Below are 22,465 nucleotides of genomic sequence, written 5' to 3'. Positions count from 1 at the left end.
CATACAACAATATAATAGTATCCACAATGTAGTCTTTTAAGAGTTTTGTTTATAGAGAGATTTTCTCTATTAGTTTCTATATTTTAATATTATGTTTTATATGTAGGCCAATTGGCCAAATAATATAATAATATTAAGTTTTTTAGTATTGTTTTATGTGTCTTCTGAATTGTCACCACAATGGTTTGCAACTAATAGCTTCTGCATGACGCCCTCTCGATTTCGAACCCAACACAAGTAACCAAGGGTTAATTACATATATATTAAAATCCAAAAGTCACTAAGAAACAATTGTCACTGAGAATCTAAAAGTTACTACTGTTACTCAAGCGTTCAAAAAACTATTCAAAATTCAAAGTTTTATTAGGTTTAACACTGTTGCATATGTTTTCTTCAAAATATTTGCTCTGACGAGTGAAGAAAATCCTAAGATCATCTCCATTTATCTTCATTGTCAAAAGAGTTCTCATTGAGAAGAAAAAACTACCACTTAAGCTACGTGAATACAATACAATAAAACTTTTTTTGTTGTCTCATTGTCAAGTAATTTTTTTCCTGACATTTTCATATGTCTATTTTGTGTTTTGGCATAAAAGGAGAATATTTGTATTTATTCTTTAATATTTCATATTTATTATGTCATGGAAATATGATTTAGTTGGATCTCCACCTCATCTTCCAATAAACATACTGCCTTATCAAGAAAAGGAAGAACAACAAAAAAATATGTGACAATGCTTTTTTATTCCTCTAATTTTCATATTTCTTTCTTATTTTTCAGTAATTTAGGATTATTATGTTTATTGTCATATTTTACTTTGTGCATTTATATTTATTTATTATTTATAAGAAATGTCTTTTTTGATCGCGCGAAGCGTGGGATAGTACACTAGTTATATTGTATGTTGAAAGGATATAATGTATAATTTTTTTTTAAAAAAAAATGCCACACACAAACCCACACGTATATTCTTTCAAGTATCATATTATATTAGTTATCTTTTTTTTTTTACTAGAAAAGAGTTTAACAATTAACCACTTTATAATTGAGCTATCGAAAAACAACAAATTTAATATTGTAAGTCGACTTTAGTTCTTTGAATCAATCTATGACCAAAGAAAAATGAGTTTATCGCTTTTTATCATATACATCATAAAAAAGAGTCACGATAGCAAATTCCTTCCCAACTAAAAAGCTTTCAAAATAAGAAAGAGGCAATCAACCATCTACTCTTGAAATTCATGTTAATCAATAGATTTCTAGTTAATTTTCATAATAGATTCATCCTATCAAGTTACACCAAAAGTTAGAACTTCTTCTACTAATAAAAATAAGGGACTTAATTCTCATCCTAATAAAAACAAAGAGAATATAAGGTTGCAAGAAAAAAAACTTGAATAAAGAGCACGTGTACAAAAAAAAAAATATTTATCTTCTAAATATTACAACTTCTCAAAAATACTATACAATTTATATTGCACAACTTAATTCCTGCAAAATTTATACAGAACAAAGTAAAGCTTCAATTTCAAAAAATAATTACATTAAAAAATGAATCAATTATTATGATATTGTAACGACCCAACTTAAGAAGGAGTCCCACATCGATAAAACACAGAAGGGATACTGGATATATAAGTGAGAAAGTCTTACTCCCTAGTGACGCGTTTTAAAGCCGTGCGGGCCTGGGCCTAGAGCGGCCAATATCACTAGTGGGTTGGGACGTGACAGGGATATCTCGGGCCTGTGTGGTTTGGGATGTCCATCGCGGCCAGGGCCTCGGGTCGGGTCGTGACGAATATTTATTAATGTTGTTTGATAATCATCATAAAATAGAGATAATGCTGCGTATACACCCTCTCATAATATTCCACCAGTGAGAATTTACATGATGTTGTAGACTTGTAGTATACATTACTTTTTTCGTTCTATTTTATGTGATACTATTTAACTTGACGTGATATTTTTAAAAAATAAAAAAACTTATGATATTTATGGTTTAAAGGGTGAAAAATATTTCACTAAAGATAAATATGAAATTTCAAAGTTAATTTTTGTTAATCATAATAAAGTGATTGTAACGACCCGATTTTCTAGAACCGAAACGTCACACAGTGCTCATGATACCAAAGGACCACAAGCCAACCCTCTACTGATATTTGTAACCGAACACTGCATAATATAGATAATAAATGCGGAAACTGGCCATAAGGTTCAAAACTTCTAAAAATACTCAAAATTGAAAACTGAATACTGATACATCTGTCTGAAAAGCCTCTAAACTGTCTGAACTGTGAAGTTGATGGGATATGTCCCCAACTAACTCCGTCAACTAAAATTAAACCAAATCTGATGCGATAATGATAAAAATAAGGATCATCCTCAACTGAAGAGGACTCACTGCTATGTCTACTGCTGCTGACTGAGACTGAGCTGCTAAGGGTACTTTGGATCGCGTGCCTCCGAACCTATGGTGTCAAATAAAACACCATAGCGCAAATGCGTTAGTACGGGAATGTACCGAGTATAAAGATGAGGTAAGGCTACATGCAAGGGCTTATGCATGAATAATTACTTAACTGCATAATCATGAGAGTACTGAATGAGAACACATGCATGAATGCACGAACCATAACTGAAATCATCGTGACTCGAAATACTGAAATTGATTAACTGAATCTACTCATATCAATGACTGAATTCTGAGCTTTTTACTCTCGACTGACTGCATATGAGATCAAACCTCTCTAACGGATGATTCCGGAATCTACTATCAATGATAAGAAAAGATCATGTTCGAATTTGACAACAAGAATACTCAACTGAATTTGCGTCTGAGGTCAAACCTATTTGACTGGTGATCTCTAGATCTGATAACATAAATACTCAACTGAATCTGAGACTAAGATCAAGCCTATCTGACGGGTGATCTCTAGATTTGATAACAAGAATACTCAACTGAATCTGAGACTGAGATCAAGCCTATCTAACGAGTGATCTCTAGATCTGATAACAAGAATACTCACCTGACTCTGAGACTGAGATCAAGCCTATCTGACGGGTGATCTTTAGATCTGATAATAAGATTACTCAACTGAATCTGAGACTGAGATCAAGCCTATCCGACGGGTGATCTCGGGATCTGATAATGAGATTACTCAACTGAATATGAGACTGAGATCAAGCCTATCTGACGGGTGATCTCTAGATCTGATACTGAATAACTTTATATGAGACCAAACCTATCTGACGGGTGGTCTATGAATCAATAAAACTATCTGAGTTTCTTACTGAGATAGATGATTGTATCTGACAGTCCTGATTTCTGAAGATTGATACTGAAACTGCAACTGTGGGAAGTAGTCACTTAACCGACATGTCCCGAATCTCAACTGGTGGGGTCCAACCTGTAACCCCAGCAGGAAGGGTGTCAATACCGTACCACAGGTAAAGACCTCTCTGGTCAAGCCTATTTGACAGGTGACCCTCACAGAAAGTCAAACCTAAGGCAATATAATAGTCAAGCCTATCTGACTGGTGACTAGCATTTCCTGATGGGTGACTCCTGCATCCTACGCTGGCTATGCAGTTCTGGAGTTTAGAGATTGCTTCTAACGACTCTGCCTCTCTAATGGGAAGCTGCCATCCCTGCCCTCGCTCGGTGCTAGCTCTTACTCCCAACTGAAAGACTCTGAACTGATTCTTAACTGAACACAAACTAAGCTGAATTTGATACTGATCATGTTTCTCGAATGATCTGACTGAGTTAAGCTGAATTCACTTGGTTCCGTATCTGACGGAATACCACTAAATCTCATTATCTGACTGAACGACACTGAGCTCAGGATAGATTACTCGAATACTACTGAGGACTGAACTTAACACTTGAATACTACTAGATCTGAGCTGAGTACAGAACTGGGGCTAGATTACTAGCGATATTGAGATTACGACGATTACAGAGATTATTGAGATTTCTTAAGTTTTGTATCTGTCTGAGAATATGGAGTTTTATAACTCGCTGAGTTCTGAGAATCATGGCTCAACTGGAATTATCGTGAAAACTGAAACGGGCTCTAGACAACAGCTAAATTGTCGAGTATAAATACCCCCAGGACTAGATAACATAAAAGTAAAACATAACCATTCTTGAATAATCAAGACCATGGACAATCATTCATCATCACAATCACTAAGGCATCACTTCAAACATTTAGGAATTCTAAACATGTAATAACATAGGGGGATATGCTATTGGATCATACTCCATTCAACAAGGCCTTGCATCAAGCACTTCTCACATATTTAAGTCTTGGCATGTACCGGAGAACACATAATTAGAGAACTTCATGTTATCATGTTACAATTCATTCATCAAACACTTAGCGTGTATTAAAGTCTTAGTATGTATCAAAGAGCACATAATTGGAGAATTTCATGCTATTATGCCACAATTCATTCATCAAACAGTTAGAGTGTATTAAAGTCTTAACATGTATCAAAGAGCACATAATTGGGGAATTTTATGCTATCATGCCACAATTCATTCGCTAAGGCTTTTCAACAAACACTTGGTATATATGGGCTTACACACAATTGGGGATTTCTAATCAACTTGCTAGAATGGCTCTAATTCCTTCACATAAGCATTTTATCAAACATATGGGGAGCATGCTTTGCTTATTCAACAATTTCTACACTTAATTAACATGAACACATCACTTAACAAACAACTTGAAGAGGGTTTATCATGAAAATCATATGAATATCACATACTAAGGTCAAAACTTGAAAACCTTATAAACAAACATGAATCACAACTCTAATAGCATGAACATCAATTTCGACTCACATGAATCATGAAAACTCATAAACATAAAAGCTTTGAACTTTAGAATCTTGAGCTTCTTGGATGAAAGGGACCAAAGAATCAACATCTGCATACCTTAGAGAAACTCTTTCTTGAAAGCCCTTGGAGAGATTCTTGATTTCTATTGAAGAAGAAGGAAGGGTTTTGATTTTTGTAGAAACCGTAGCTCTTGTTCTTGAACAAATTTGAGAGAAAACAATGATATTTTGGGTGAAATGAGGCCAAATTCCGTGTTAAGGAGTATATATAGGGGTTGGGAAAAAACCCTTTTCGCCCCTGAAATTAAATTGAAAAATCCCGATATTACATGTTGGCGCGACGTGCCATAATCGTGCCAGCTCACTAGAAATTTGACAATCGGAAAACTGCTTGATGGCGCGATGCGGTGGAATCGCGTTGCCACCTTGGTTGCGAACTGGAAAGGCACCGCAATGCGGTGGAATCACGTTGGTGCACTGAAAATTAACAATTTTGAAATTAAGCCTTGGCACGACGCGCCATAATCGCGAAGGCTCACTGGATTTTGACGATTGCCATTTTGGCTAGCTCCGCGACGCGCTAAAGTGCCAGGTGGCACACTGTCTCACTAAAATGACTCTAACTCTTTGCCCGAGTGTAGGATTTGGGCGAATTTGGTATCGACGGAAAGCTTATTCAATTCTCTACATGACAAAAAGTCGATATTAGGAAAATTCTATACGGTTCAAAATACTTCTCACTTAGGAAGACACTTCTCAACCTTTTAGCGTCCATGTAGTCACACGTGTGTGCCACGTATATGCCACATAGGCACAAAGGGGGTGAAAATTCCACTTTTAATTAGCTCAGGGGTAATAGGACCCCCTTGAAGTTGAGGTGTGTCACAGCTCTTTCGAGTATAGTTCGGGGGTAATTAGGTATTATCTCTTAAATATATACAAATACTTCTAGAAAACATATACTTATCCAATTTGCATAACGATCACACAAATATAAGTAAGAAATAACTTATTTTTCTAGAAAATATTTTTCCTCCATGTCGAACGCACCCTAAAAAAGTATTTTTTGAGATCAAAAATTATTTTTCTAAAATGTATTTTTACGCTTTAGCTAAACACTAGAATGTATGTTTTGAAAAATATTTTTTTATTCATCAATCAAACACTATAAAATATTTTTTGAAAAATATTTTCCATCCACCAGCCAAACACAAGAAAACAAGTAAGAAATCAACTTGTTTTCGAAAAAAACATTTTTCATGGAAAACATTTTCCTTTGTACCAAACACACCCTAAAAAGAAAACGTCAAGTAGAGAGTATTTGGAAACGGGTCGGGTTCTGCCAAACTTATTTCAGGGGTTTTGTGAGGGTTTTATCCTACCGATCGCTTTCACTGCTCTACTCTCTCCCTCTCGCAAAAAAGAAGAAGAAAAAAACATCCACTTTTTCTTCTTAAATTGCTGTATTTTTTGCTTTTCACATTTTGATTATTTACGAAATGGCCACTCCTGTCCCTCCGGCAACTGCAGATTCTCCGGCAGGTTCAAAGCCGACGGTAATCGAACCGGAGAAAGTCGATTACTTCAACTTGCCTTGTCCTGTTCCTTACGAAGAAATTAATCGTGAAGTTATAAGTTAGTATTTTACTTCATCTCTCTATTTCATTGCCTGTTTTTATAATTTTGATAACCATGTTGTCAGGGTCAGCTTGCATGCATTCTCCCACACATTGGAGGAGCTAGAATTTTCATTCATTAAAGGGGTTTGAAAAATAAAAAACAAAACACACGAAGCATCGAGGGAGGTTGAACATTTAGTATATATACGTTAAATAAAGAAGAAGTAATTTTAACCTCGGCGGAGCTAGAATTTTCACTTGTTAAGGGGGTTCAAAAAATAGGCTCATTGTTATGAATCAATTGATTATTAGCCTGTTTGGACAAATAATTTGTTAATCCAATCGATTATTGACCTGTTTGGCCAAGCTTTTGGGAGGTGAAAAGTGTTTATTTTAAAAAAGTTATTATGTTAAGAACTTTGGCTAAGCTTTTGAAGAAAAGTAAGTGCTTATGAGGGTAGTATAAGTTGTTTTTCAATAGCCAAAAAAGTGGAAAAGCTACTGTTTTTTCTAAAAGTATTATGATTTCTTTATACCTTGTTTGTTGTGTGCTTTTATGTTTTGTTATATTTGTTATCTGTCTTGAGCCGGACATAAACAGCCTCTCTACTTTGTCTGAGTTAGTGGTATAGACTGCATATACTCTACCTCCCCAGCAGAGGCGGACCCATGTGTTAAGGTGGGGGTGCACGTGCACCCGTTAAGTTCGAAAAAAGTTCTATATATGTACATGTATATATCTTAAGAAACTATTATATAAATTATGTGCACCCCATTAAACACAAGTGCACTCTGGGCGCGTTGGTTCCAGCTGGTATCTTCCACACTTGCAATCCAAGATCGAGTCTGATGGACATCATTATTTTGCTATTTTTTTGTTTTTAATGTTAACAAAAAAGTGATAGTAGGGATTCGAACCTTTGACAATTTGTTTAGATACTACAACCTTTACCACTAGGCTACTAGACTCACTTATCTTATAAAGTTGAAGTTTATTTATTACCTTAAAACCCATATTTGGCCTATATATTGTATTTTCGTCATTGCTTAATCCTCTACCGACCGATCAGTTAGACACGACACTATTCCTCAGTCTTCATTTGAATATTCTTGACCGCTTATGTCAAAATCAGTCCTCATTGGAAGAATCTTGACGGCTTATGTCAAGATCAGTCGTCATTGGAAGATTCTTGACTGCTTATGTCAAGATAATGGTGCACCCGCGCTCTTCAAATCCTAGGTTCGCCTCTGCTCCCAAGGCCCCACAAACCCCACTTTGTGGGAATACATTTAGTATGTTGTTGTTGATTTTTGAGAAAAATACACCTAGAAGCACTTTTAAAAAGATTTGCCGAAGTTTTAATGCATGTAAAATCACTGAACTTGTACAAGTTTACTGTTAATGGTTGGTTATTATTTTTGTTTGTGTTAGTGTTATTGCTGTCATCAATATTATGTCTCTAAACCATCGTCAAATTAATCATATACAGCGGTTGACCTGCTGTTAAGGCTGCCATTTATTGGTGTATTTCTGCGTTCACAAGGATGTATTAATTAATGAATATTTTATCTTGGCAGTGTCTTTAAAGCCTGAACTTTTTGAAGGCATGCGCTTCGACTTCACCAGAGTACTTAATCAGAGATTTTTTCTCAGTCACAGGTAGATTTAGCATTTCTAATGACATGTATCAGATCTATTACTATGCTTTCTCCTTTATTGGAGGGATAGTGGTGTCTTCTCAATGTTGAAAGAACTCTGCTTCCTACTTCTGTTAGTGTTTTCATGGGTCCCACGGAACTTCCTACTCAGTCTATGGATGTAGTCAAAATTCCCACAGCTCACTATGAGTTTGGTGCCAACTTTATAGATCCAAAGGTGTGTAGTTGATTCTATCCCTATCTGCAGTCTTAAACTTATTTGATTATCTGAGTGTTGGAGCAATGACCATTTTTCAACAGCTGATGCTACTTGGGAGAGTATTGACGGACGGTAAAGTGAATGCAAGGGTGAAGTGCGATTTGTCTGAGAATCTTGCAATGAAGGCCAATGCTCAGGTTTGCGAATTTGCTTTGTTACCTTTGATAGTGTCAGTAAACAATTACTATATATCAAGAATAAGCCATATATAACTCGTACATTTCTACTTATCAGCTAACAGGCGAGCCACACATGTCGCATGGCATGGTTAATTTTGATTACAAGGTATGTTTCTTTACCTTTATGCACAGAATTCAATGCATGCAAGCCATTGGATTTTAATTTGTGATTGCAGTGGGAATGTCATGCGATATTCTATTTCTGATTCAATCAACCCGTACTATGCACAAACTACTTTATAGCCTAGATGTGTTAGGAAGACTAACACTTGTGTATTCTTGTCTTTTATTGTTTGTAAAGGGTAAAGACTGCAGAACACAGTTTCAATTCGGGAATGGCGCATTATTTGGAGCCAGCTACATCCAGGTAAACGTATCAAGACTTGCAACTCTGCAATTAGCCCCAAGAAATGACACCACTTAAATCACTAATATTTTTCAAAGGTAAAGGGCCTTGTCTTTAGTCATATGAGAACTTTTAAGTCTCGCAAATTTATGTCCACAAGTTACATGAAATATCTTGAATTTTCAAACAGAATCAATTTTGGTTCAAGCCAGGGAACGCCACAATTTCACAAATTTGGAATAGAAGGCGTGAGAGGAGTTGTATATAAAGGCTAGAGTAACGGTAGGAATAAATATCACAATGGCTACTGGGATTGAGACTTAGCAAGATTGGGAGATAGAGCAAGAGGAAACAGCTGAGAAGAGATAGAGCAAGAGGAAACAGCTGAGAAGTCTTCCCGTGTTACTGAGACATAAATATCCTGTAGTGTCTCTATTTCATAAAAATAACATCACGTTGTGTCAAAAAATCAGATCATTTGGGAAAAAAGCAAAGAAGAGAAAACTAGTGACTCATGCCAGCTTAAACACTACCTTTGATGCCAACTTGAAAATAACCGAGATCATATTTTAGATTTAGAATCGGTTACATGCTCTTCACCATCCTCATGATCCTAAAACTTAAAGTGGCAAGGAAAACAACCAACTGATCGTGCCACTCTACTCCATATGATGTGGCACTTATGCATAAATCCTGTATTTTTGTATAAGCAGTTTCTTGATTGAGTGAAGCTCATCTCATGTGAATAATATTGCATATTTATGATACTTGTTAGCTTTGAATTGATAGGGCAGTATCTAGTCAATGGCCTGGAGGTCTTAAAGCAAACAGAAAATAATGATAATTTTGCTAACTCCCATGGGAGTGAGTACACACCAACAGCTGGAAGCAATTTTATATTGCAGTCGTCATCACTAATATAAGCAGGATGATTTCTTGCTTAGGTTTCCTTTGATTGTGATTGGAGTTCATTTTTCATAATTTTGGGTATATGTCACAGGCATATATGTCTTTCAATCCTCTTGATCAAGCAATGTATTTCTTAATTAAATTTCCTTACGGCAGCTTTATATCTTTTGCAGAGTGTCACTCCGCATTTGGCTCTAGGTGGTGAAGTGTTCTGGGCTGGTCAGCATCGGAAGTCTGGCATTGGCTATGTTGCTCGCTACAACACAAATAAGATGGTAAAATGCCTGTTATTAGATCCTCCTATTAGAGTAGCGTGCTCCTTTAAAAAAAATAAAAATTAAATTAAAGTTTAAAGGTATTATGATAACAACAAGATATGTATAACGTTTAGAATGTGAAGTTGTTAATGGATGTTAGCTGAGGCAGACCGATGTGTTAGGGTGAGGGTGCACCAGCATCGGGAAATTTAATATACATGTAATTACATCCAAGAAGTAGAGATATATTAGTTGTCGCACCTGCATGCACAAATTACCAGCTGGTGCATTGGTAGAAGGCCCCCTTCAGTCCCTCTATATTGAGAGAGAAAAATCTTAATCAATTGAACTAATTTTGCTTCATAGGTCACTTGCTTATAAATAAAAAATCTATTGGACTGAATTGAAATTAAACACGAACCAACTGAATAAGCCCTCTATAATCAGTCTTTATGACTGGTGATAGATTTCCATTGATTTTAATGGTGCACGTGGCTGTCATATCCTGGGTCTGCCTCGAGATGTATGGGGATATTATAGCAGCGTTTTCTTCTTTTTTGGAGGCATTTGCCTGGAACTTAAATCGATTGACCTGGCCTATTTTCTTTCCTTTGTGATTTTTTTTTCCTTAATTGAATGTGTTTTTATTGTGTCAATCAGGCCCTCTGTATGATAATCATGGTCTGATGATTGACACATGCTTGTCAGGAATATATTTGATCCTTTTTATTAAAAGGAAAATACTTATGTTTAATGTTGTGCAACTAGCTTGGTTGATCCAATATTTCTGTTAATTGGTGCATGTTTCATTCTGCCTGCAGGTTGCTACAGGGCAAATTGCTAGCACTGGAATAGTTTCACTGGGCTATGTTCAGAAAGTTTCTGAAAAGGTTTTAAAAAGGCACTCCCTATTCTGGAGAGATAGAGTTAATGATGAGTGGGTTTTGTAATTTTCTTAAAAGCCCTTCTTCCATGCAGGTGTCTCTGGCATCAGACTTTATGTACGACTATAGGTCTAGGGATGTTACTGCAAGTGTTGGTTATGATTACATCCTTCGGCAGGTAATTTTTGTGAAAACAAACAATTAGGAAATGTTGACTGGAAAGCTTTCTACTTGCAAGTTGTAGTTTTTTCAGTATCTACCTGTCATCTGGTTTTGATGAGTGTGTTGCACTGCAGCATTCACGTGAGCTAGTTAAAATGGTGTGCTGGTTTGATTCTGGCAAAATTATGTTTTAAATTTACAAACTGATTACATGCAGCTTCGGTCTTCCAAGAGATCATTTTTGCATTAGATTTTGACACCTTGATGCCAGAACGACGTCAATATTCTCATTTGCTTCTGTAAAAAACTCTTTGACTACCACCTCTTCCATGTCCATGTTATGTAGAGATGATCTGCGTGCATTTTTTGTATGCAACATGCTTTCTTGCTTGATTTCTCATTTGCATCTCCTTTCATTTATCTGTTGAAAATAAGTGTAATGTGCCTTTTTTGTGTGTGTGGCGGAAGAAGAAAAGGAGTGAGGAGTATTCTAATGCCTCATTCTCTCACATAACTTGTAATCATCCCTTTTATAACATGTAATATATGCTATTTAGCAATTCTTTAATGATATTTCATGCAAGATTAGGTAAAGAAACACTTTCAGCAATTGGTTTAACTGCTGTAAATTTCAATTCGTCTTTTGTCACTACAGCACATTTAGAGGTTGCTGCAAACTACAAAGGAATTACAAATTTCCTGAATTTCAGTTGTTGTATTGCCAATTGACTCGCGATCCACATCTTCCGGGATTTTGGCAATTGAACTATTTCTTTGGTTAGTGGGGAGTCTTGTGCTTGAGGACATATTTGCTGATAAATCTTAGTAAGATTAGGCATTATTCTAGTTGCTACACATATTATCACGATTTTTTTCATGCTGTTTTGGGTGCATAGCTATAGTTGACTCATTTATACTAAAGGTTGTCTGTGTTGGGATGACTAATCAACAACATTTATGAAGACTTTACTCTTTGAAAATCAGTAATAGCGTGCACATTGCAGTGTCGTCTTAGAGGAAAGATTGATTCCAACGGCTGTGTTGCTGCTTTCCTGGAAGAACGGCTCAATATGGGCCTTAATTTTATCCTTTCTGCCGAGGTAAGTGTCATATATACTGCAGATCTTATCCATTTCTTCATATACAAGTTTCTTCCCCATCCCACCTATATTTTTAGTGGGTGCAAGTTCTCTTTATCTTAAGTATGGCATACAAATTTTGATTATGATTCTCTTTTTGAGCTTTTACTTTCAAAACAACTTTCCTTGATTTTTACAAGTATCTAGTCTCATGCACTTTGGCTACTCAACTGTTATAACTCGCTCCTGATGGCGCCTGCAGATTGATCATAAAAAGAGAGACTACAAGTTCGGATTCGGACTGACACTAGGAGAGTAGAAGAGGCAGTCAGTTTAGACAAGGACAAATTTTTAGTTGATCAATATCCGTTGAGTTAAAAGCATCGTAGATGATTCATTTCCTCAATGAGAATGAAAGCATCAGTTTTGTAATTTTACTGAGCAACATGCTATAGAGCATCAGGTGCTGCAACTAATCAGCAGTAGTTGATTTTGCAATACTGGGGGTTTATTGTTCAATATTTTCAACAATATGGTCATCGAATGTTGTAGAGTTAGATTAATTCAGAAAGAAATATAGTTCTGATTTAGTGTTAGCAATAGTGGCATGGCATTTGCCTACTGGACCACTAGATGTTTGCCAGTATTTCTTCTAAAGGTGGAAATTCATATACTTCGGCTTGTTTGGCCATGAAAATTGTGATTTTTTTCTCTTAAAACATAGTTTTTGTTTACAAAGGGAAAAATGGTATTTGGAAATTGAAGTTGCGTTTGGCCATGAATACAAATTGGAGTTGTTTTTCAATTTTTGTATTTGGAGTGAACAATTTTATGGTGTTTTTCAGTTTTATGGCTAGACTTGATTTTTGAAATTCAACTCTTAAAAATAATCATGGCCAAGCCACCTAGTTTCAAGCCTCGTTGTTGTCATCACAAATGCAACACCTATTCCAACTTGAAGATGATTAATAATGCTGTTGTATGCATTGGATTATATTAGAAAAGTTTATACTTTGAGCATAAACATAGATATGCATGTAAAAGATACATAAGAGGTGCACCTATAAGGATAAGGTGTGACCTAACTATCACTAAAGTGAAGGGAATGAAAACTACGAGAGATTAGTGTATGAATGAAGTTTGGGGATGCACATATTCGTTGGGACACTAGAGGTCTCGATGGTGAAAAAAGGTGCATTTGAACTCTTCTCCTCCAATATCTCTTTATCAAACTTTACCTCTCCGTCAGTATTTTCGTTGTGTCAGTTGTCCAATATCTCTTTATCAAACTTTACCTCTCCGTCGGTATTTTCATTGTGTTAGTTGTTCAAAATGCTTGAAAGGATTTGGAATGGCACAACGAATAGTATCTTATAGAGAAGGTCATAGATGGATTTTGTCTGCCAACTCCTTCTCAGTCAAGTTCGTCACACCAGACAAGCCTCTATAATTCGTCAATATTTTCATTGAAAGGATTTGAAAAATCGTCTGAGTTGGAACAACAGATAGTATTTTATAATCGATTTTGCGTATCAACTCCTTCACAGTCAAGTTTGTCACACCAGCTAAGCCTTTGTGATTTGCGAGAAGGGCTCCAATGCGCACCCGGAGATTAAATAATGATTGAAAAGCTTAAATAATTCAAAGTAACACAAAAACCACATTAATTTGTTTGTACCAAATTAGCGCGAACATAAAGTGCAATTCTAGTTAACCCTATGTTTTATAAGTTGGAGAAAAATACTGTACAATCAAATGTCGACTATTTCAACTGTCCGCCGTCTGCGACGTATCTTCGTCGGAAGCAACCACAACCCCGCCGCCAAAACACCGGAGCCCACCATTACCTCTTTACACACCACTAATAGCACAACACAAGGAATCGTAAATTTCTTAAAAAGATCATCCATACACCCCGAGTTTCGTCGACGTATTTCCAATTATGAAACCGGCATTTACCGCCTTGTTAAAGCCCAACACTTCTCCGGCATCCATGAAGTCATCGAACATCAAAAAACTTACCCAGATATTCGTAACGAGTTTTTTGTATGCGGCCTCATTCTCCTCTACGGGAAAGCAAAAATGTATGATCATGCACGTAAACTGTTCGACGAAATGCCTAAATTAAATTGTTCGCGGAGTGTGTTTTCCTTCAATGCTCTTTTGGAATCATGCATTAAATCGGAGAGATATGATGAAATTGGCAAACTGTTTCGTGAATTGCCCGAGAAATTGTCAATTGTGCTTAATTTAATGTCATATAACCTTGCGATGAAGGCGTTGTGCAAAGCTGGTTCTGTAGATTCTGCTGTGCATTTGATGGATGAGATTGAAAAACATGGGATTAAGCCGAATACTGTGACTTGTAATACATTGTTAACCGCGCTTTATGAAAGTGGAAGGCTTACTGAAGCTGAAAACTTGTGGAATATGATGGAAAAGAAAACTATTGATCATGATCTTCGCAGTTATAACATTAGATTACGAGGTTTGCTTAAAGCTAATGAGGTTTCCAACGGGATTCAGTTGTTTGAGGAGATCGTTAACAAGGGTTTCAAACCGAGCAAATTCACCTACAATGCACTGATAAAGACGTATGTTGACGAAGGGAATTTGGAGCAGGCTAATATGTGGTATGAAAAGATGGAGCAAAATGATTGCCTGCCTGATGCTGTAACGTATCGTATGCTTATTCCTTTGGCTTGTGAAACGAAAGAATTCGATTTCGCGCTGCACTTGTGCATGAAAGCTATCGATGCAGAAGTGCTTATTTATAGAAATATAATGCAGAGAGTTGTTGATGGATTAGTTGAGCAATCTAAGATTGAAAATGCAAAGGAGCTGGTTAAGTTGGTCATGTCAAGTAAGAGATTCCTGTATGAGCTTTCGTTGCCTCTGCATAACTAGTTGTTTATCATCCCTGTTTCGCTTATGATTTGATCTTTTGCGCGTTTACTTGAGCTTGTATTAAGGTTGATTTTGCCTTAGATGAAATACAACGCATGAGGAATGGTTCATCTCCTTATAAGAAAAATATTCGAAGTTTTCATTTTCGTTTGAGAAGGTATGAGTGCCTTCGGTCGAAGACAAGATGCAGGAAGTGAAGTTGAGATGGTTTGGGCATGTGATGACGAGTAGCACTGATGTCTCACTTCATAGGGGTGAAAGAGGTTGGCTATGGATGGTTTTAGAAAGGGTGAAGGTAGGGCGAAGAAATACTAGAGGGAGGTGATTAGACTTGAAATGAAGGAGGTGATTAGACTTGACATGAAGCAGTTATACCTTACTGAGGACGATAGAAAGGTATAGAAGACGCGAATTAGGTTAGAGGGCTAGTTCGTGGGAGTGAGTCGTAGCTAGTGAATAGGATTGCTTTGGTGTAGTCATGCTAGTAGTCGTAGGGTTGTGCACGTAGGTTGGAATTTCTTGTTCGGTGGGTTTAGGAGAGGTGTGTGCTTTCAGTTAGATAGTAGTCGTAGGGTTGTGCTTTCTGTGGGTGTCTTATTTCGGTTATCTCATCATGTTTTATGTTTTAATACGACTTTATTTATTGTCTTTTTTGTCCTGAGCCGGAGGTCTATCGGAAACAATCTCTCTACTTCTTTGGAGGCATTGGTATGGACTGTGTACAGTTTACCCTCCCCAGATCTCACTATGTGGGAATACACAAGTATGTTGTTTTCATTTTTGATTGAATCCCATCTAGTAAGCATTGTTTCTAATTAATTCACTACTGGTACAGACCTGGTAGACCAATGGGTCAAAGTATCAAGTCGATTTCTCTTAATCTACCTATGCTTTGTGACACACAGTTACTCGATACTTATGTTGGTGAAAGATGACAACTGACGCGTACTTGATGAAATAGTTGAGGTGCGCACAAACTAACACCGAAAACCACTATTATTAAAAAACTTATTGGTCTTTAATCAAATCTTTTCCTAGACCTTGACCCTCCTAATGTTTTTTTTTTTTTTTTTTTTTTTTTTAAATTCACCTCCATACAACCTTAATACATGCAATACGCTAAACATGTCGTGGCAGCAAAGGCAAAGTCAAGATTTTGAATTTATGAAATTAAATTTTAAAAAAGATAGAAGATGATACGTAAATGTGAGCTAAATTGATTGTAGCTTTCATCGAGTTCATACGTATATATACCTATCTGTTGCTTCCAATTTCAACAATTTTAAATTATTTGTCTACATTACGTGACGTTTCCAAAATACACACACATACAAAGCATGGCTCTATTATGAAGAAATAATGATGAGTAGATACGTATCTATATCTATATTGGCCTAAGGTTTTTAATTCGGTATATGTGAGGCATGTCATAGGACAAACCTCTTAAAAAAAAAAGAGGTAAAATATTACGTCTTAAAGAGGATTCGACATCATATAATAGAATTAGAAAATTAGAAAACTTATAAAAATGAGTTTAGACTCTTAACATCAGAGATATATTTGTGCAGACCTATGCTTAGAGCGACTAATATCTTCACAGTTGGATTGAGACATATACAATATAGTATTTTTCTAAGCTCCACATGCCAATTTGATTTGGCCAAGATACAAAATGTGAAAATAACCCACGAAGGACGTGTCATACAAGATCGTGGATAATTTATGAAGAGAAATGCAAACGTGCAAGTCAAATTATTTGACAAGCAAATTGGTGGCATAGACCAACCCAACCATCCTTGAAAAAAAAAAATGATTACGCAAAAATATTTTTAAATTATTTTCTTCAATTGCTTAGACAAATATATTTTTCAAAGGGAAAAATAGTTCATTACAAAAACTGGCTTTCTTTCTTCTTTTCGCAATTCCTATTTTCATATACTCGTGGCATCAACACCTGACAGCCAGTGTTTCATTTTTAATATTCACAAAAAAAAGGATTTAACACATGTAATAACGTAAATAATTTTTATGCTATTAACTACACTTATTTTAAGTTTATTGCAGCAACATAATTAAACTCTTCAAAGGGACTTTGGTCAAATATTTTCTCCTAATTTTGGTAAACGAAGCAACATCAAGGAAAGCTGTAAAAATATAAGAATCTTTACTTTATTTTATTTAAACATAAAACACATCTGAAATCAAGTCTATGACATTAATTTATTCCTGGCATGTTTGTTAGTGGATTCTTCTTAAAAAGAAAAAAAAAAGGATTCTTCATTATCAAGCAACTATTTCGTTATTATGTAATTCACAAGCAATTAAGTTATTTCCTAGCATTATTTGATCAGCGAATTCTTCATTAATCATAAGCAATTAATTTTATGATACCAATATAAATATTGACAGGAAAGACAGAATTGAGAATCTGAAGTTATATGCTTAATTCATGTTTAATTAGAAGATTAGAGGTTGTTTTTTATTTGATATCATCTTCTTACTTGGAATAAATAGAAGAGGTCATGACGAAAGCCAATTCTGAATTTTCCATGGTAAAATTTGCACAACTAAATACTCTAATATTTCATAATAATCATCCCAAATTAATTATATTAAAAGTCAAACAAAATATTGTATTTAACATAATTTTACTGGTAATTATCCCAAGCTATATCAGAAGAATGATTTTACATAACACAATTTTTTAATAATAAAATAACCAAAGGTAGACCAAGGTCGTTGTCCCATCAAAACTATCAAGAGTCAAGACCCACATTATCCAAAAAAATAGCACCCACTACAACGTTTTGGGAAATTCCGTATGAGGTGCGCTGTCGCTTCGAAGCATTTTGTTTCATAATAAGTGTCATATTTTATTTATCGAGTGTCAATTTATTAAAATACTTTTTATTTTTAGAAATAATTAATTTCTTAAAAATTGTGCACAACCTCAAAGAACCACTTATGAACATAGGAAAGTATTAGATGTGTATTTTTCTAATTCAACCTTATTCGAAATCGAGAGGGCGTCATACGAAAGCTTAAAGTTCTATATCAAAATGGTGATAATTCAGATGACACAATATAAAATAAAAAGATAATATTATTGATATAATTTGGCCAACTGACATACACGTGAAAATTAATATTAAAGAAAATATAAAACCATTGGGAAAAAATCTTCCTGTAAACAAACTCTTTAAACGATTACTTTGTGGATATTATCGTATTATTGTATGAGAAGAATTAGTCTTCTATTTATAGAGTTCCAAAATCTTTCTTCTTAAAAAGAGGTTTATCAAATATGAAAAAAAATTATATTTTTATTTCAGAAAAAGTAAAAGTAACTATGGTATTATTTTTATTTTTCGTCTAAAAAAAGTAAAACTTAAATTTGGTAAGAAAATCAGAGCAAAAATCCTAACAAATCTTCTCTTTTTGACATGATTTTCTTCAATTGATCCATCTTTTTCACATTATTAATCTTTATTCTTCATATAGTCTTCAAGCTTAACATGCTTAAAAATAGAATTTTTGGGTTAAAAAATATATGAACCCTTTTGGGTTAAAAATATTTGAACCCTTTATAGGATTAAAAGAGTGCTTTATTTTTAAAGATGTGACAACAGAATTGTTGAAAATATGATTGAAATATATTCTTCATATGTAGTTGGACAAAAACGTCATTATCATCAAACTGGTTACAGCTTGATTTGAAATCGCTTTGAACCTGGTTAATTTCGTTTCCCCAAATTATTGAATCTTTGAATTGTAGTATCTGATATCACTTGTTGGGTTCGAAATTGAGAGGGCGTTATGCGGAAGCTAATAGTTTGCAAACCAAAAAGGTGATAATTCAGATTACAACGAAAATAAATATTAAGAACATATTATTTATATGGTTTGGTCAAACGACCTACATATTAAAAACTTATATTGGAAAAACATAAAACCTATTGGAGAAAATCTCTCGTAAATAAGAAGACTTTTTAAATGACTAAATTATGGATATTATTGTGTTATTGTATGAAAAGAGAGTGTTCTATTTATAAAGTTTCCTCTTACAAAGAGGTTTGACAAATATGAAAAATTTTTATATTTTCTTTTCAGAAAAAGTAAAAGTAATTATGACATTACTTTTATTTTTCTTTTAAAAAAAATAAAACTTAAATTTGATAAGAAAATCAGGACAAAAATTCTAACAAATTTTACATATAATCATTTAATAATAGGAATAATATTAAAAAACACAATAAAATTGTCTTTATTTTAAAACTTAAACAACTAAAATTAAACAACTAAAATGAAATAAATATTTTTAGCATGAGCAACTAATGTGAAACAGAAAAAAAAATTATTTTATTATAATTATTGAAGTTCTGAAACAATTATTTTTAATGTTAGATCAATTTTGAAATAAGGAAATAAATTGAAGAGTCCGCGTGGCCGTGTCAAATACGTGCTGGAAACCCTACCCATAACACTCCGAGTAATGCTCAGCTCTTTCCCTTTTCTTTCTTCTTCCTACAGACTTATAAAAAAAACTTGGCCCTCCCATGAAGTTGCTATTTTCTCTCTCGTTTAGCGGGCTCTCGTAAACTCCGTTTCAACTGTTACCAACACACATCTCACCCTCATTCCCGTATATATATATTTTCATTATAAAAAAAAATTGTTCTTTCCAACAATCTCATCCCAAATCATGCCTCAATATACCAACATCAATTCTTGAGTTTAAAATACTATAACTTCATATTATTATTCACTATTTCAATTTAATTTGCGCTTTAAGAAAAAGGGAATTTTATTTTTACCTGTATTTTGGTAAAAATGTGGAGAACTTCGTGTAAGTTATTGAAACGGACAGTTACAGTTACGGTTACATCGGCTGCCAGAACAAACTCGATTAACTATGGGACGGGACCGTTTAGGCAGTTTGTGGGTATGGATTATCAGTTCGGTTCGACCCGAATATTGGGTGGGTACTATTTTACCTCTGCTTCCAATGGGGGTGGAGAAAACGGGGAAAACAAGAATGGGAATGCGAATGGGGATAGTATTACTCATGAGGAAGCTAAGAGGTTGATGAGATTGGTGAATGTTGAGGAGTTGAAGTGGAAATTAGGGATGAAGGAAAAGGAGGTTATTGGGTATGCTGATCTGTTGAAGGCGTGTGAGAAAATGGGCGTGGCTAAAACACATGAAGAAGCTGTTGGTTTTGCTAGAGTTCTTGATGAGGCTGGTGTTATTTTGCTTTTCAGAGATAAAGTTTATCTTCATCCTGATAAGGTAATTTTCTTTTCCCCCTTTTTGGTTGTTCTGGGGATTTGGGGTTGTGTAAAAAGGTGTTTGTTTGATGATTAGTATGTAAAATTTGCGTTTTTTAGCTGTGATATCTAAGAGATCATTAAAAGGGGAGGTCTTTGGGAATATTGACCTGTAAGATGGGGGAAGGAGTAATACCCCATCGGTTTCAATTTGTTTGTCTGGTTTTGGATTGACACGAAGTTTAAGAAAGTAAAGAAGATTATTTGATTTTGTAGTTTAAGTTAAAGATATGTAGAATGTACCAAAATGTTGTTTAATGTTGTAGTCTTAAAAATGTCATATGGAAAGTTGAAACTAAAGAGTTGACAAGAAAGGAAAGAGACATTCTTTTTAAACCGACTGAAAAGTCAAAGACAAACAAATTGAAAAAGAGCGAGTATTCTCTTTTGGGTGTTGTGAGGGAAACTGTTACCGATAACATAGAAGGTGAAACGGGAAAGCATACAACCCATTGGCATATGCTTAAATTTCAAGAACCAACATGAAGAACAACATAGTTTCTTTAGCTTTGAGTACTTATTCTGCTTTTTCTGTCTGCCTTTGGTATATATGCAATGTAACAAGGATCTATATTGATCAGTTTATCCTCAGAATTAGTCATTAATGGTTAATAAGTGTTAGTTACATCAGGTTATTGGCATCGCTAATTTCGAGAAAATGGTGTCGATCAATGGTGTGAGGTTGGATTAACCGATATGTTACGTAGTTGAATAACAGTTTCCTTAGATCAATATAATACTTAGCAGATTCAGTTAATGTGAATGCACTTCCTTTGATTGGAGAACTTTTGATGAAGACAAGAAAGGTGTGTAAGGCAGTCTGGCAGGTGGTGGTGGTGGTGGTGGTGATTGGAGTTTCTGATGTTTGATATTATGGTTGCATTCTGAAACTTTTTGAATAGGTTATCAATAAGCAAGAATATTAGAATCGTGGATTTGTCAAAAAAAAAAGAAAAGCAAGAATATAGGAATCGTGGAGAACAAACTCTTGTTAGTTTGGTCATTACTTAACCCCACCTTATTGAGGACATTGTCTCATATTGCCCGAAATCTGGCAGATTTTTGTCCATTAGTTGATAGCGTAAATAGTCCTAATTTTGCATGGACATGTCATGCATCAATTACTTCTTTTCTGTATTTGCATATATGTTGTTTGGACTCTCCATAATGATGCCGCACCCGTGTTGGATCCTCCAAAAGTACACTATTTTCGTAGGATCCTACATGCAACCGCCGAAATTTGTAAGGAATCCGAGCAACATAGAGTTGCATAACATCGTCTAATTACTTATTTCTAATTTAATGAGGCACCGAGAATTAGGAAATCATGAAAGAGTTAGAGTATGCTTTCTTTGATCACAAATTTATTGCGTAAGTTGCCTAAGAAAGGAAAGAATGTGTGAGTTTAAATGCATATTTGGTTGTTTCTGAATATGAATTTGAGTGACATTTCGTAATAAAAAGTTCATTTCTAGCCATCCGTCTTAAAAGCTTTTTCACTATTGAAATACTCAGTTTCATTTCTTCCTTATGTTTTCAGGTAGTGGATGAAATTAGAAAGGCAGTTCCCTTAGCACTTCTACCTGATGATGACCCCACAATAGAGGAACTAAAGATTCTGCAGGAGAAGAAAGATAAAATAGATGAGCTTGCACATAAGCATGTGCGCCGCATTTTGTGGTGTGGTTTAGGGGCTGGCCTTTTGCAAGTCGGTCTTTTCTTCCGTCTTACGTTCTGGGAATTCTCTTGGGATGTGATGGAGCCAATTGCTTTTTTTACAACTTCTGCTGGAATAGTAATAGGTTATGCTTACTTCCTTGTTACTTCTAGAGACCCGTCATACCAAGATGTGCTGAAGAGGCTTTTCCTCTCAAGGCAGAGGAAGCTGATCAAGAAGTCTAATTTTGATATTCAGAGGTTTGTTGAATTACAAAAGAAAATCAAATTGCCAGTGAATAGTCAAGCTTCCATTAAACATCGGTTGGGGGTGGAGCTGGAACCCGAGGATCTTTTACATGGTCACTAAATC

At 35.1% G+C, this 22,465-nt stretch overlaps 3 protein-coding genes across 3 annotated transcripts; all 3 read left to right on the top strand.

The window, feature by feature from the left end:
* Positions 1–6,183: 6,183 nt before the first annotated feature.
* LOC107875389 (mitochondrial import receptor subunit TOM40-1) lies at positions 6,184–12,941 on the top strand. The gene is made up of 11 exons (XM_016722097.2): positions 6,184–6,484; positions 8,047–8,128; positions 8,245–8,344; positions 8,428–8,523; positions 8,621–8,671; positions 8,867–8,932; positions 9,994–10,095; positions 10,899–10,967; positions 11,056–11,139; positions 12,128–12,223; positions 12,465–12,941. Exons 1-11 carry the CDS (start codon positions 6,349–6,351, stop codon positions 12,519–12,521), a joined length of 939 nt encoding a protein of 312 aa, XP_016577583.1. The 5' UTR covers positions 6,184–6,348; the 3' UTR covers positions 12,522–12,941.
* A 1,016-nt stretch (positions 12,942–13,957) lies between these two features.
* Positions 13,958–15,109, top strand: LOC107873796 (pentatricopeptide repeat-containing protein At3g13160, mitochondrial). The gene has a single exon (XM_016720736.1). The coding sequence runs from the start codon at positions 13,958–13,960 to the stop codon at positions 15,107–15,109; it is 1,152 nt and encodes a 383-aa protein (XP_016576222.1).
* A 4,476-nt stretch (positions 15,110–19,585) lies between these two features.
* LOC107875390 (calcium uniporter protein 6, mitochondrial) lies at positions 19,586–22,462 on the top strand. Its single transcript, XM_016722098.2, has 2 exons — positions 19,586–20,398; positions 21,977–22,462. Exons 1-2 carry the CDS (start codon positions 19,940–19,942, stop codon positions 22,460–22,462), a joined length of 945 nt encoding a protein of 314 aa, XP_016577584.1. The 5' UTR covers positions 19,586–19,939.
* The last annotated feature ends 3 nt before the right edge of the window (positions 22,463–22,465 follow it).

This window comes from Capsicum annuum, chromosome 6 (assembly GCF_002878395.1).
Source record: "Capsicum annuum cultivar UCD-10X-F1 chromosome 6, UCD10Xv1.1, whole genome shotgun sequence".
In the NCBI taxonomy this organism is placed as follows: Eukaryota; Viridiplantae; Streptophyta; class Magnoliopsida; order Solanales; family Solanaceae; genus Capsicum; species Capsicum annuum.
Note: the sequence above shows the minus strand (reverse complement) of the source record. Positions and strands in the feature narration are given on the sequence as shown.